Raw genomic sequence first — 15,365 nt, 5'->3', positions numbered from 1 at the left:
TCTTTACAACTTTATTCTCATATTTTGTCTTTATTCTCGTAATTTAAAAAACAACATGGCTCTCTTTAATGCTCTGTGTGTCTGACCAATATTTCCATTGTTATTGCCTCGAGTGGCTAACAGTTAGCAACTCGACAGAGGCAGCCATATTAGCTGCCTCTGGTTAAGCATGTTTCTCCGTTCAGCATCATGACTGGATGAAGCCACCATGTTTGTTTCAGCTGCTTCAACGTGTTGAGTCAAGCTGCAGTACCTGCACTGACCACCAGGTAGCGTAAGAGCAGCTGCCTGAGCTGGTGCTCTGATTGGTCGGCTGGTGGTCATCAGGTAAAGATGAGACAGAACCTGCAGAGTTTTAAACATCAGCCTGTATTGTAGAATCACAGCAGGAACTCATCAGTGTCTGGACTGGACCGACCCGGCCCGGACCGGGTCTTTACATTCAGTAACCTGGAGAGGAAGGACAGGCGGTGCTGATTGTAAACAGATGAAGCCGCCTGAACCGTTAAATACTCCAGAAACATTGAGGTAACACTTTAAGAAGCAACTCCGGTTCAGAGCGGGAAATAAAATAAAAGAGCAAGAAGACTTCTGCAGCTTGGTGCTGATCCGAGGGAAACGGGCCCAGTTCCGGTTCCCAGAACGCGCCTGCCTGTTGGGTTTCCCTCCAAATCAGCAGCAACCTGAGCAGAACCTCCATAATACTCTGTAATGTTCAGGAAATGTTCTGGACCTGTAATGCTGCAAACACTTTAAAACAATAAATATCTGTCAGTCTCTGAGTGGAGGGAATGTTTCCACCATCAGCGCTTCCACTCCTCAGTAGCTTCACATCTGGTGGTTCTGGTCCAGCTGAGCGGCCTAGCTGACCGGGTCCACCACCAGAACCTTGCACTCCCGCTTGGCGATCTTATCCACGGACAGCAGCGTCTTGTCCTGCGGCGGCAGGTAGAGCGGCCGGCCGACCGGGGAGCCAACCGGCGGCGTGATGGCCCGCCGCTCCATGGCGCTGCCCGTCCTGCACACACACACACGCACACACACACACGCACACACACCGGGTTAGAGGGATTACCATGGAGACAGGCCATCTACCTGGTTTTACACCTGGACATGTTTCACCTCATGATGTGCGATCGGGACGGCTGCTGGTGGGAGAAGGACTGCGATCGGCCCAGACTGGCCTGGTGCCGGTCCAGAAGGTCCCGCACAGCGGGGCTGGACGGGCTGTTTTTACCTGGGGACCAGAGAATGGTAAATGGTATTAGTAAACAATAATACACTCAAATCATTTCACACTAGATCCATAGATCTTCACAAATCAGTGGGTCACCTGCTTTGCCCAGAGGCACATCAACATATGACGACTGGTCATCTTGTGACCTTCCAATTCCAAGATGAGTACTCTGACCACTGAGCCACAGTCGCCCCAAATGACCATCGGTCTCTGAGTGGTTGCCATGGAGACAGTTTCAGAGCTTCTCTGGATGCTTCATCATCTATAGAAACATTTAAGTTCCTTCTGTGGCATCAGCAGAACTTTGAAACTGTTTTTGGGCTTCAGCTCCACTTCCTGTTGTTGCTGGTTAATTTGTAGATTCAGAGCTGCAGCCTGGAATCAGGGCACTAAATGTAGCTGCATTTCCATTACAAATGTACACAAAACTTTGCTGATATTCCACTAATGTTGAAAAAAACAACAAAAAACAACTTCACAATGCTGGTGTTTCCATTAAATAAGGAATTAAATAAAAATTACACGTTAAGTTTGTTCATGCGATATGTCATTTAAAAACATGCTGCGTTATGATCCTCCAAATACTTCCGGCCTTCTTCTTCTTCTTCGTGGGTGGCGCCATTTTCAAAAAGTCAAATAGCACAACTACATGGTCACTGGAGATGCAGCTGATGGGAACTACAAACCAACCACTTCTCCCTTCTTTCTCCTACTACTCTCCAATTTGCGTCATTTGCTGTTATTTCAAGTGTCAACTTTTGGTTTTCTCAGTTTTTCCTGGTTGTTCTGTTTAGCTGATCAATTCATAGTTTTTGAAAACTCATTTTGAAAACAATTGTACTTAGTTCCACATATGGAAGTGAAACAGATTGGATTTGGGTCGCATTCGCCTGCTGCTACGTCAGAACCAGAACCAGAACCTGCAGCTGGATGGAAGAAGCAGTTCTTACGCGAGAGCGGCCGGGCGTCAGGCGGCGGGTTGGAGACCGAAGCGGTGAACTGAAGCTTCAGCTTCATGTGCTGACTCAGCTGGAAGAGAAGGAAACATCAGAGACGACATAAAGCTGATAGGAGGAAAAACTGGAAACATTTAGTTAACAGAAAAAAAGTTAATTTGTTTTATGAAAGAAAACTTGGAGACAAATCAAATTAATGCATAGAGAATGTTTCATTTTATCGAAGAGCTAAAATAAAACAAAGTGTAGACATTCTGGGTCAAGAAATACAGATTTTATAAACTAAAAAGATACAATTTCAGATGTTTTGGACATAATGTCTCACTTTCTTCTCCTACTACTCTCTGTTTTGCATATTTTTGCTGTTATTTCTACTTTACAGTCGGTTATTCTTATCTGTATAGAAGCTACACCTGGTCTGGCCTTCTGACTGGCTGATTCCACCGTCACCTTCTGCTGGTCAGGAGTGACGCTGCAAGTCAACGACTGGATTCTCTGTTGGGTTTCCTTAGATGGAAACTTTTTTTAAACTCATCTGAATAATAAACTGAGTTTAAAGATCTGAATGATAACAAGGATCAACTGGAATGAATGTCTGACTGGATTGAAGAGAGTTTTTGTTTAGCAAAGCGCCTCTGGACGACATCAGTGGTGATAATATCAAACTGATTGTATCTGTGGCTGTAGCAGCGGCGTTGGTCCACCCACCTCGTACAGTCCTGGTTTCAGGATCTGGAAGGACACGCTGAAGGACAGAGTGCTTCCTCTGCGGCAGTGGCCCAGGTTGCTGAGCGGTGTGTGACACACCACGGCAGCCAGCGCCGCGTCCTCGCCCCGACCGCGACCTGGACACATCCAGGACCGGGTCAGAACAGAACCACCGCCAGCAGAGAAAACAGAGCAGATTTACAGATGAAGGAGATTTTTCATCTTAATATTTAAATCTTTGTTCAGTTTTGGATTAATTTCTCTGTCTGTGTTGTTCTGTCAGCTAACGGCTTTTCAGAGTCTCTAAACTCCAGTTAGAGAACCAGCATCGGTCCGAACTGACCTTCAGGGGTCCAGACGAGCCGGACGGCCAGGAAGTCCTGCAGGTTGTTGATCAGAACATATTTGACCTTGAAATGCTCTTTGACCTTGACGGAGCTGGGGCAGCTGGCGGTCATGACGAACCGCGGCCGGTCCAGACGGATGCTGGGCAGCCTGGAGGAGAGGCAGGGAGAACGGGGTTACAGCTCCGGTACCAGGCCTGGTTCTGGTCCAAAACCCAACCCAGCAGAACCAGAACCACTCAGAAAGAAAAAAACAGGATGGAGAAACTAGGCAGAGGTAGAAACTGTAAAGAAAATTAAATCGTTTTCTGAGTTTCAGAGGTTTCAGTTCTGCTGTTTGAACAGCGATTGGGTCAGAGCAGCACCTGGTGGCCACTCGCAGAACTGCAGGTGGCCTCTCAGTATGTCAGTATAAAAAAAATAAAAAACATAATTCTGGTTGAGAGGAAGGAAAAAAATAAAATATTAGATCAGATCAGTAAAAAGGATTTTAAATATCTGATTTAGCCAACAGAATCTGGTTTGGACCGAGGAGAAAAACATCTGGACCGAGTCCTGCTGTTAGGTTGCAGATGATCCAATATGGAACTGTGTGGGTCAGTTCAGGAAGGAGACGACAGAAATCACAGCAACCCGGACCAGAACCTCAACAGAACCTCGGCCTGGTCTCCATGCTGTGCCGCATTGATGCAGTGATTCATGCCAAAGGAGCCCAGACCAACTACTGAGGAACAAATCCTCTTTAGAAACATGATGACATGTTTTCATCAGCAGAGATCCAGAATCGTCATAACATCAAACATCACTCATCAGGTCTATCGCTGCGTTTCCATTAACCGTATAAACTGGAACTATAACCTCTCTGGGTTTACCTGTAGTGGGTGTAGATGCAGTTGGTGAACGGCATCTTGGGAGTGGACCACTGCAGAACCGCCACCAAAGGAACCTCGAAACCCTGAAAACACAGAAGAACCCGGGACTGAACGTCTTATCTTGATGATGGAGGCCAGAATCTGTCGCCATGGAGACGGGCCTCCGCATCAGCAGCTGAGTTTGTTCTGGTGCGACTCTTCGTCAGGATGAGAGGAAACATCTCAACGTTTCTCAAACGTTGATCATCAGTAACTTTGGGCTGATTAACCGACCTCGTTAGAGTCGTCCTGCGGGACGTCGTTCAGGTGCAACTGGAACAGGAAGTCGTGCTCCTCCAGGGCGCCAAGCATGCTGGGAAGGCGGCAGGCCCTGCTGTCCACGCGGCAGAAAGACGCCATGCCGACCTCACCGGACTGATGGCTGCAGGAGAGGACAGGAGTCAGTGCTGCTGCTGACCCTGGACTCTGATGCTGACCCTTGACCCTGCAGCTGACCCTCGGCCCCGTTACGTACCAGACGTTGTCCACCAGCAGCACGGAGCCATCTGGCATCATGGGAAGGTACGAGGCGTTCAGGTTGGGCAGAATCCGGACGTCCCGGATGCTCAGCTCCTCCTGGGAAGATTCGTTCAGGACTGAGAGGAAACCAGTTAGAAACAAGTCAGGACGGATGGAGAACAGATTTTGAGATACATTCAGGTCTGAACTTTGACTAGGCCAATTCAGTTTGGAGTGTCACAATGAAGCACATCGATGTCTGGCTTGGAGCCTTACAGAACAGGGTGTGAACACTTTGGATTCAGCCAAACCTTTCAGGATGGCGACATGTTTCCCAGAAACGGTCATCTGCTTGCAGCGGACGGTGGGAGGCGGCAGGACGGTCAGCGTGGTGCTCACTGCGGACAGAACCATCATTATTCTGCTAGTTCTTTCACCTCATTTGGGTTAGAAACAATGCCACCTGTGGCTGAAGCTGGCACTGCACCAGGAAATATCATTGTATGCAAAAAGGGCAGTAGAAAATGTTTACGTATAGCACGACAGGAAATACCTTATGAACTAACTGTTGAGCATCAAGCCCGACATCCTGCAGCTTTAGCATTAGCTTCCGCTAAAGACCATGTTGGTGTAGCGCTTTAACGTTAGCTTCTACTAAATCCTGTGTTGGTGCAGCCTATATTGTTACCACAACTAATGTTTATGATTAGTTCTTTAGGGTTAGCTCAGCCAGCTTCTTAGCTAGTGGTGCACAGCACTGACCCCTCTTCCTGTCTCTAAATGGCTGCAAGTGGTTCTGGGTCATCAGAAGAGTTCTGTTGAAACTATAAAGTGAAGCAGGAACCTTCAGACCGTTTGGACCAATTAGAGAGTCGGAACCACAGCAGGAGAAGTGATCTTCTCGGCTCTGGTTCTCGCTGGTTAACATGAAACCTTCAAACTGCTGGCACTTTCATCAGAACCGAAACTGGGGTGGATCCAGACTTTATCCCAGAACTCCTCGCCAGGCAGGACAGACGGGTTTTTATCACAGTGGGTGGGGGTGGAAGGGGTTTACAAGTCCAGACAGGTGCAGCAAAACACAGGTGTGTGTCGTACCCTGAGCCTTGAAGGTGTTCAGGTCGTGTCTGAAGGTGTGTGTGGGTTCTCGCTGCTGCAGGACGCTCAGGTATCCCAGCTCCTGCACCTCCACCTTCTCTGCTTCCTTCTTCCACACCGTCACCATGACCTGCAGCAGAACATCTGCATCAGTCCAACACACATCACACAAAGCTGCTTCTCACCAAACACAGAACAAACCAGACAAAGGCCGGAACAGGAAGCTCCACCTGCAGACGGAGCTGCTCACCTTGACCTTCAGTGTGTTGACTGGAAGTTTGTCCAGAGAGACGGTGAGAGGAAAGATCACTTCGTCCGTCAGAACAACCGGTTCATCCAGAGGGGACTGAGGAGGAGAAGTTCAGAACCGATGAAGACGGTGCATTAAAACCTGAACCAACCAAACACTTTGAGCAACCTGTTGCCCTCCCCGCCTGTGGGGGCGCTGCACCAAAAAACACTGAAAAAAACTACACTGAGCGCAACTTCCTTCTTCACAAAATGGAGGTGTCACATTTTAGCGGTTGGAGGATTTCCCTTTAGTCTTTGGCTAAAAACCACAAGCCATTTCTCCTGCCTGCGCTAGGCTAAAGTATTAGCTTTGGTTTTATTTACCCAGAATGCTCTGCACTGGCTTTCTCTGTGTAAAAGGAAACTATAGATAAGTGGATGGTGGATCAGGACTTTTCCACATGTGTTGTAAACATTCCTGCACCTGAAGCGGAGCCCTGCGGAACTCCCTGGAGGCCGTCCCGGAGGAGTTGTGGATGAGCAGCGGCTTGCAGTCCCTGAAGCTCCGACAGCGGGAGTCCACCCTGCTGCCCAGCGCTGCGATGGCCGCCTCCGCCGCTGCCATGTAGTCGTCCTCGCCGTCCTCGTTGGCCTCATCGCCGCTGCTCTGGTAGTCCTGGTGGTGGTTGCCACGGTGACGGCTGTTCTCACCCGGACTCACGCTGGCCACGGCGCACAGAGAGCCGGCCAGCTCCCGCCACGCTCGGCTGCTGGGCGATTCTGTGCCGAAACCGGCCGCTGTGACGTCAGCGCCCCCTGCAGGGAGAGGAAAGTCATGAGCTTCATCACATCGTCCAGAGGAGTGTTTTAATTGGCTGAGAAAGTTTAAGGTAGAGCCAGGACTTTAACACGTTACATTAATTAATTACATCAATTTTAAATGTTATTAGAGATTAAACTATTGATCTTTGAGAGGCTGAACTAAGCCTAAGCCTGATTTATAGACCAGTAACACATTTTATTGGTCTATAATTTGTCCCAGAAGTTACTGCGATATAATATTGTTGTTTTGAGACCATTTTCAAGTAATGGCGATTCTCAAATATCAATAAAGTTTCATTTCTAATGAACATTTAACAGTGGCACTGGATGACATTTTAAATATTCCAAATAAATAAAAACACAAGAAGCAACAAAATATTAATTATGAAGAATCTGTAAGCAAAATTATCCTTCAAAAGAAGGATGTAGTTGAGACCAAAGCAGCAGACTGAAGAGTTTAGTTTTTGGTAGGAAGAGGAAAACAAGATCATACAAATAGAAATGACTGAATTTGTTTTAATTTATCAATTAATTTATTGGTTACTGCGACAGGCCTAGCCATTGCCGTTCAGACTGCAGTCACTTTGAAAACTATCGGATTCGATTTAGTTCCACAGATCGGATTTTACTGAGCCGTTCAGACCGCTGTGAGAAAGTGGGATATGGGCCCCATGTGGGATACGGGCCCCATGTGGGATACGGGCCTTATGTGGTATATGGGGCCTATGTGGGAGTGGGCCCCATGTGGGATACGGGCCCTATGCCGGTCCCGGGCCCTATGTGGGAGTGGGCCCCATGTGGGATATGGGCCCCATGTGGCTGGAAAACATGGTCCTGCCCCTTTAAAATAATAATGAAAAAAGCAGCAGACAGGTGAGCTCTACAGATACTCTGAAGCCTCTCCATGCACCAAAAGAGAAGCAGATCCTGAAAGATCGTCACAAACAGCAGCTGGAGCATCCAGAACCTCCGGCTGAGAGCTGCAGCCAAGCAGGTCCAAAACGGCTCAGCAGCCGTGGTACCACCGCGGCAGAGCTTGGTCAGCAGGACAAACAGAGACGCAACGTCTGTCCAGGACAGAGACGTCCAGCATCGTCTCAGGAAGTCCAGAACCAGAACCCGGAGAGAAATGAGCTTTACTGAATCAAAAACTAATGTCTATGGCTCTAATGTCATATTTTCGTTTTCTGACACTGGATTCTGGGTCAGAATCACCAGAACTATCAGAACCAGGCAGCTGAAATGAATTAGTTTCACTTTCTGATTCAGAGTTTCTGAAATTAATTAGTAATGTTTAGTGAGACTGTAGTTTCTGGAGACTCTGCTGCAGGCTCCGTTCAGCTCAGACCCAGTTCGGGCTCTGGTTCCGGTTCTGATGAATGACAGAGCTTTGATGACGGCGGTGTGTTAGTGTTTCAATGACCAGACGAACACGGAAATGATGCTTCCTCCATGTTGTTCTGCCTGGTCCTGCAGCAACAGCCCCAGGGAGGTTCGGTCCGGGGACAGAACCGGTCCAGCGCTGAATATTAACCCCAAAACCAGGAAGACCGAGGCGTCCGAACGAGGCAGAGGCCCGGTGAGACCCAGGATAACCGGGTCAGATCCGGACCGGGTCCTCCGGCTCCCCGCCACCCTGCCACCCGGCATCCCTCCCTGCCGCCCGCCTTACCGGGGGCCTCGCTCGGTGTCGCCGCGGCGTCCCGGCAGCGTAGCACCAGCAGGAAGCGGACCGTCTCGCCCAGGTAGAGGTGGCTCCGGCGGGGCAGACTGCGGTACCGGGCCGGGTCCGACAGGTCTGTGATGGGTACCGCCGGGAAATACATGAAGTACTCGCACTGCGACTCCATCATCTGCACCATGGCGACGACCGGAGGAGGCTGAGCGGACCAGGACCAGGAGTCAACGGACCCCTACCAGAACAATCAAACACGACGACTTCCTGGTTCTTTCAAAACAAGAGCTCAGTCAGCGGATGGAAAACTCAACTGCGCCCCACAGTGGCGATTTCAACAAATTACAACTGCCTGCCTGTTTTTACTGCTAAAAGTAATCCACTATATTAGAGGAGAAAAAGTTTTTACTCCCTTATAGATTTTTACATTTTCTGATTTCTAGTTCTGGATATAATAAACATAACAAAATGTAAAATATAATATAACAAAAATTGTTTTTGTGCGAATTGGATTTTCACTACAGAATGAAGCTGAGATACCAGAAATACTTTTTTAGATATATTTTTCTTATTATTAGGTTGGAATCTATGTTGTTTTTTTAATATTATTTTCCACAAATCTCAACATTTCATAGAAGAAAATTTATCAATCTGCTGTTTTTGTCATTTTAAATTCAAAATAGTAGAAGTAAAATAAAATTGTGGTTTGTTTGAAAAAAATAGTAAGACATTTCCTACAGTTATTTAAAAAATAATAATTTGTCTTTTTTTATACAGATTATCTAAATTTCAACTTTAAATAAGTTTTTTGTTGCTGGACTCAGCTACAACTTCCATGAAGACAGAAACCGGTACAACAAAAGGTTAACTAAAAAGGGCTGTTGTCACTAAATGTTATTTCTCTTTTGAATGTAAATGTTTTAATTGAGGAGTGTTTTACTATTTTCTTTATGATGGTCCAGAACTTTTTTTGTTTGTTTTTGTTGTGGATGTTTTGTTCTGTGCTCCTGTGAGTCTTGAATTCTCTTCTAAATGAAATTATTTATGTCAATGATGGGATTTTCCTGGTGAAACAAATGTTAGCTGTCAGACTCCTTTTATTTGATCATACTAGTAAAAATGTGACAATGTTGTAGGGATACACATTTGTGATCTTCAGTATTTGAATTGTTCAGCTTCATATTTTTTAAATATAAAACATTTTAGCTTATGAAGACTGAAACCAACAGACAAACTTAAGAGCTCATGGTGTTTTAATTAACAAGAACTGTCTTGTATTTATTTCTTATAAAGGAGTATTCAAATTACATTTTACTTTGCAATAATGAAGCCACAGAATGTAAATTGTCATCAAATCAAATCCATTGTTATGTATAGAGTCAGATTACACCAATGTGGAAAGATGTTCAGTTGTATTTAATTTTAGAAGTACCCCGTTAATGCAGAGAAAGTTATAGTTTATCAGTGTATTAACTATGTTCTGCCACAACCTGACCTTTAAGACGTTCCTCATCTTGATGTGGTCCAAAATGAAAATTAGTTTGGCTCCTCTGATTTAGATGATCAGCCAAAACATGGAGTCCAATTACATAATAATTGGACTCCATGTCCAATTATTACCAGCACGTAATCAGCAACATATCCCTTAATCTGATCACCGGATTAAAAAAAAAAAACAAAAAAAAAACTTTTTAGTCTTTCAGCTGTCAGTCATTATGTTCAGTACAAAGTAAGGCACAAACACATCACAGGTGAAAAAAAAAATTATGTCTCACATTTACAAAATTTGTTTTACCCAAGTTAAATGAATTTCAGAATAAAACCAGAAATAACAGCCATCAAGTGACATGTACTCTTTGTTTTTTCTTATTCGTAATTACAGGGAATGAAACTGAGCCTCTCCACTGACAGCTGAGATTGAGTATGAGGATCGGCCTGATTGTTTTGTCTCTCAGACCGTAAATGAGGCAGTTTAGACATTTAGGAAGAATACTTACAGAAACATAAAGAAAAATCTGGAGACGCACAGCAAGAACTCTGTCTAGACTTTTGGAGACGGCTGTAACCAATGAATTGTGTATTGTTGACGACACTGTGAGGCCCATTTGCAGGAGATGCAGCAGCAGAGTCCTTTTGGCTTTGCTGGCTGATTCTTTGTCTGTGGCAGCAGAACGAGCTGCTACAATGATGCCAGTGTAGCAGAAAATGACCGTTACACCCCCGAGCACAAACAGGAAGTAGGTTGAGACTTTGTCGTAAAGGTCAGATGCTGGATCAGTAAACATACTCTCTTTTCCACAAAAGTCTGTTATCTGCATGTGCTGCTGTTCTTCTGATAAAAACTTGAACATTATAATTGTTTGAATCATAACATTTAGTGAAGTGATAGTCCAAACGACCCAAATAACCAATGTGGTGTTTCTGGTGGTGACGATGGCATTGTGTCTGAGAGGATAGCAGACAGCTATGTATCTCTCTACACACATAATCACCAGAGTTAATGAAGAGATTCTATGAGAAAGAGAATACAAAGCTCCCACAGTGGCACAGACTGGATACAACAGTGATACTCTACAGACAGACAGAAGAAACAGCGACTGACTCTTTGCCATCTGCAGTGTGTCTGCAAGCAGAAGGTTGAACAGAAGAATGTAGCGAGCCGTCTCTCGAAACACGTCTTTACTTCTCAGGGTGTATAAAGTAGTTAGATTAATGAAGAGAAACACAGAGCAGGGCAGTGTTGTCACAACAGAAAACAATACTATCCCCAGGAGCCCCTCACGCTGCAGCTCAACAGTGTTGTTCCTTTGAGTTTGATTAGTGAGCATTTTCACCAATATTTAAAAACATATGAAGTCAAATTCCCCCCAAAATACAAAAATAAAACTAAAATCCAAAGATAAAACTATTGCTTTAACAACAACATCAACTCATCGGTTTTGGATTGTGATTCAAACTCCACCATCGTACCTTCTGTCCAACAAGTCAACTTCAGAGCTGCACTATTTATGTCATCGTCAGAGACCTGCCTTTCAGAGATTTGTTGGGAAATGGTTATGATGAAAACGTGGACGTGAAAGGCAGAACCTTTGAACCGACGGGCCGTTTTGGATGTGACGAAACATTTTCAGAAACCAAGCCGAAGGAAGGAGTAAAGTTTGGCTTCTTTTTGTAGCTTTTAGGAATTCAGTACCATTTTTAAAATGAGAGTATATAGAGACAAAGAACTAATCTACGTCGTATTCGCAAAGGAAAAACAGAATTTATGTAACGAACTAATACAAATTAATTATACAGAAATGAAAGGAAAACTTATTGAACTGAGGTCCATCCAGGAAAAGAATAAAAAAATATCATCCAAGTTAATCTCAAATAAGCCCACTACAGGACTCCACCAACAAGGTTATACTGATATTAAACCACAGGTTTATTAAAGCTGCTCCTCTCTTTGATTGACATTATTGCAGACTAGAAATTTTATGTAGTCGGTTGTTTGTAGGTGTAAAATATACACAGTGTACCCAGCTTTATTTTGTACAACTTGTACAGACAACATTAGGGAACAGTTTCATTCAAATCTAAATAAATACTGTGATTACAAACAACTCCTCATGATATATAAGCAAAGTAAATATTAAATAAATGTATACATAGTAATAAAAAGCATGTTTTCCCAGTCATTATTTTTTAATGAATTAATTAAATTTTTATACTTTTTGATATTTTGTAAACATATTATATATAACATATAACATGTTACATATTTTATTCTTATATTGTAACTCTGTTCTTCACTACGTTTTTATTTCAGGCTCTTTTGTGTTTTATGTTTTTGTATTCAAATGGGGTGCAGAGTTTTCTTTGAAGCGGGTCTGGTGGTGCAAAGTTCACGTCTGTTTTGGTCAAATTAGTCCTCCAACCATAATAGCTGGTCATCCCAGATTGGTCCCATATCATTAACCAACTACTGTGTTGATTTGAATGGGTAGCGTTTGATAAAATAGAGATGACATACCGTAAAAAGATATTTCGCATCGTTTTTGTTTGTCAGTTAAGTTGCTAAGCTACAATCGTAAGATGCACTGAAGTTCACAGTCTCTCAGCTTGCTGCACATTGACCAGACCCTGACCACAGAGAAGGGCCACCCAATCATTTGAATATAGGAATAGAAAATAGAGCTTGAAATAAAAATGTTATAAAATGAAACACAGTATTAAATGAACAATAAAAAATACCTAAATAAATCCCAAGATAAATAAATTTTAAAATAAATAAAACTGATCAATGAAATAAGCTCCCCTTTAAATCTCCTGTGGTCTTAGTGTGATGCTCAAGAGCAGCGCGGCAGATGTCACAGTTGGCCAGAGGGGAAGTGAAGAGGTTTCCCATCAGACCGTCAGTTCCCAAAACCACACAAAAACAAAAAAAAATTCTCAAATCTAATATGCCACAATAACTTTACATTGACTTGTATTGCGAAACATTATGGAGAAACCAACAGCAACACTGTGCGCAACAAATTTATTTTACCTTCTTAATTATCTCAGTCAAAATCAATGACAGAATACTCAGATTCCCACTGAGATTTTCACTCATTCATCTGTGAAAGTTAAATACACACCTATTCTGATTTTTTTTGGTAGTTCAAATAAAATTAAATCTGTTGCTTTACATGTACTTTGATTTTATTTCTAGCTTGGGCATCAGAAATTAAAGCTGAGCTTCTCCACTGACAGGTGAGATTCAACATAAGAACAGGTCTGATTGTCTGGTCTCTGAGGCCGTATATGAGGGAGCTCAGGCATTTAGGAAGGACAATATCACAAACATAAAGGATAATCTGCATGTTCACAGATTGCACCCTGTCTAGATTATTTGAGATAACTATGAGCAGTGAGTTGTGTATTGTTGAGGACAGTGTGAGGCCCAGCTGCAGCAGATGCAGCAGCAGAGTCCTTCGCGCCTTGTTGGCTGAAGCTTTGTCTGTGGAGGCAGAACGAGCTGCTACAACGACACCAGCATAGGAGAAAACAACAGCTACACCACCTAACACAAACAGAAAATAAGTGAAAGCTTTGTTAAAAATAACAGAAGCTGGATCAACAAACACATTCTCTAGTCCACAGAAATCTTGCATCTGGACGGTGCTTACATTGTGTAAAAACAGTTTTAAAGCTAGAGTCAATTGCATCATGTCTTTGAATGAACTGAAACACCAGATGATACAAATAACCACTCCTGTGTTTTTTGTGGTGATCAACACACTGTGCTTGAATGGAAAGCACACAGCTATGTATCTCTCCAGACACATAACCACCAGTGTGATAACAGAAACGCTATGTGTCAGATTGTTGAGAATAGTCAAGACCACACATACAGAATACAGCAGTGTTACTCTAAAGGAAGACAGTAAAAACATTGATTGACTGTGTGCCAGCTGGATGGTGTCTGAAAACAGAAGGTTAAACAGCAGAATATAACGAGAAGTCTCTCGAAACACCTCTTTACTCCTCAAGGTGTACAACATTGTCACATTGATGAAAAGAAACACACAGCATGGCAAAGTCGTCACAGTGGAAAAAAATGCCACCCCTAGGATTCCCTGACGCTGTACATCTAACGTGGTATTTAGCTGAGTGTGATTAGTGGAGGACATGTTTACCAAATTAAACATTAATTTCAATTAGAACAAAAATGTAAATGAAAACATTTGTTGTACACAAAAAAGTATTTCATAGTTATAGTCTAGATTGTAGTGAAGTCCATATCTTTAAAACAAACAGTAGACCTCCTTTGCAAACTCTTACCCGGGGTGAGTCTGCATAATTTGTCTTTCTTCAACTTATATTTATCTGATCAGAGACAAATTATCTTAGAGTCGTGTGTGATATGTAATTGGCTGATGGTGTTGGAACACCTGCCCCTTTTGTCTTTATGTCCTTCATACCAATTTGTAAACTATAGTGTTTTGTAATGGTCTTGCCTGTTAGATTAAATCATTTCGAAATTGATCAAAATGATATAAACATGGTAAAACGTTCTGCTGTTAGATAATCATGCTTTGTCCTGTGTGTTTTTAGAGGGACACATATTTAAGGTCTAACCTTCAATATCTGCCATGTTTAATTTGGTGCAGATCAGTTGATTTATATGGAAATTAGGGCCACACCTGTTGCTATGAGGTGATGTCTGAATTTCCCACACTACGACAGTGATGGATCCTCTTGGAGGGAGCTACAACTGTGTACCAACTTTCAAAAGTCTCGGTTAAATAGGTTGGCCTGAGTGAGTTTTAGTGTTTAGCCATTTGGCCATAGACATTTTTTATTCCATTGGAGTCCAAATGTGTCACTTGGGGCTGAATTTTGTTTTATGTTTGGTGAGTGTGAGTATGTTTATACCCCTAAATGTTCAGTGCATTTAACAGAAGAGTAAGGTCTTCCATTATAATAGGGGTAATTGGCTGGTTTTACGTAATTAAGGCAATTTTACACTAGACTGCCTTTAACTGGTTCAGTCCCGGTCCGCCCCAGCCAGATTCATTTTCCATTAGCAGATCTGGTGTTGCTCTGTCTGGCTAATCTCACATTTTTGTACTTCTGGGGTAGCACTAGCCGCACCGAGCCAGTTACGACACCGAAGAGATTTGATCGACAGCTGACCACACTTGTTGACTGGATTGTGATTTACGTCACTTAAGGGCCTTTAGTGTATTTCAGGTACAAATTGTGCGGTGATACAGGAGAACTAATGCTGTAATAACTTACAAAATAAAAAAAATTTTTTTTTCTCTACTTAGAAATTCCATCGAAAGAATTTAGTCAAGCTCTGACATCCACTAGAATCCTGGTAAATATTAAAATATCTAACAGAGATATAAGGAGGATTTTTGATATTTAAAGAGTTAAAGTGTGGTACAATGA

General features: G+C 43.3%; 3 protein-coding genes across 3 annotated transcripts; all 3 read right to left on the bottom strand.

Moving 5' to 3' along the window:
- Window positions 1-350: 350 nt before the first annotated feature.
- Window positions 351-8,787, bottom strand: trappc14 (trafficking protein particle complex subunit 14). Its single transcript, XM_007540920.2, has 13 exons — window positions 8,439-8,787; window positions 6,429-6,760; window positions 5,964-6,059; window positions 5,714-5,843; window positions 4,927-5,013; window positions 4,632-4,752; window positions 4,391-4,538; window positions 4,118-4,200; window positions 3,245-3,396; window positions 2,902-3,038; window positions 2,188-2,266; window positions 1,123-1,237; window positions 351-1,018 (listed from the first exon to the last, which is right to left on the bottom strand). Exons 1-13 carry the CDS (start codon window positions 8,626-8,628, stop codon window positions 862-864), a joined length of 1,827 nt encoding a protein of 608 aa, XP_007540982.1. The 5' UTR covers window positions 8,629-8,787; the 3' UTR covers window positions 351-861.
- A 406-nt stretch (window positions 8,788-9,193) lies between these two features.
- Window positions 9,194-11,269, bottom strand: LOC103129759 (olfactory receptor-like protein OLF4). Its single transcript, XM_007540948.2, has one exon. The coding sequence runs from the start codon at window positions 11,267-11,269 to the stop codon at window positions 10,280-10,282; it is 990 nt and encodes a 329-aa protein (XP_007541010.1). The 3' UTR covers window positions 9,194-10,279.
- A 1,261-nt stretch (window positions 11,270-12,530) lies between these two features.
- Window positions 12,531-14,098, bottom strand: LOC103129758 (olfactory receptor-like protein OLF4). The gene is made up of 2 exons (XM_016665350.1): window positions 13,115-14,098; window positions 12,531-12,566 (listed from the first exon to the last, which is right to left on the bottom strand). Exons 1-2 carry the CDS (start codon window positions 14,096-14,098, stop codon window positions 12,531-12,533), a joined length of 1,020 nt encoding a protein of 339 aa, XP_016520836.1.
- Between the last annotated feature and the right edge of the window lie 1,267 nt (window positions 14,099-15,365).

Source organism: Poecilia formosa, unplaced genomic scaffold, assembly GCF_000485575.1.
Source record: "Poecilia formosa unplaced genomic scaffold, Poecilia_formosa-5.1.2 Scaffold574, whole genome shotgun sequence".
Classification (NCBI taxonomy): Eukaryota; Metazoa; Chordata; class Actinopteri; order Cyprinodontiformes; family Poeciliidae; genus Poecilia; species Poecilia formosa.
The sequence above is the reverse complement of the archived record's forward strand: the minus strand, read 5'-3'. Positions and strand labels throughout refer to the sequence as shown.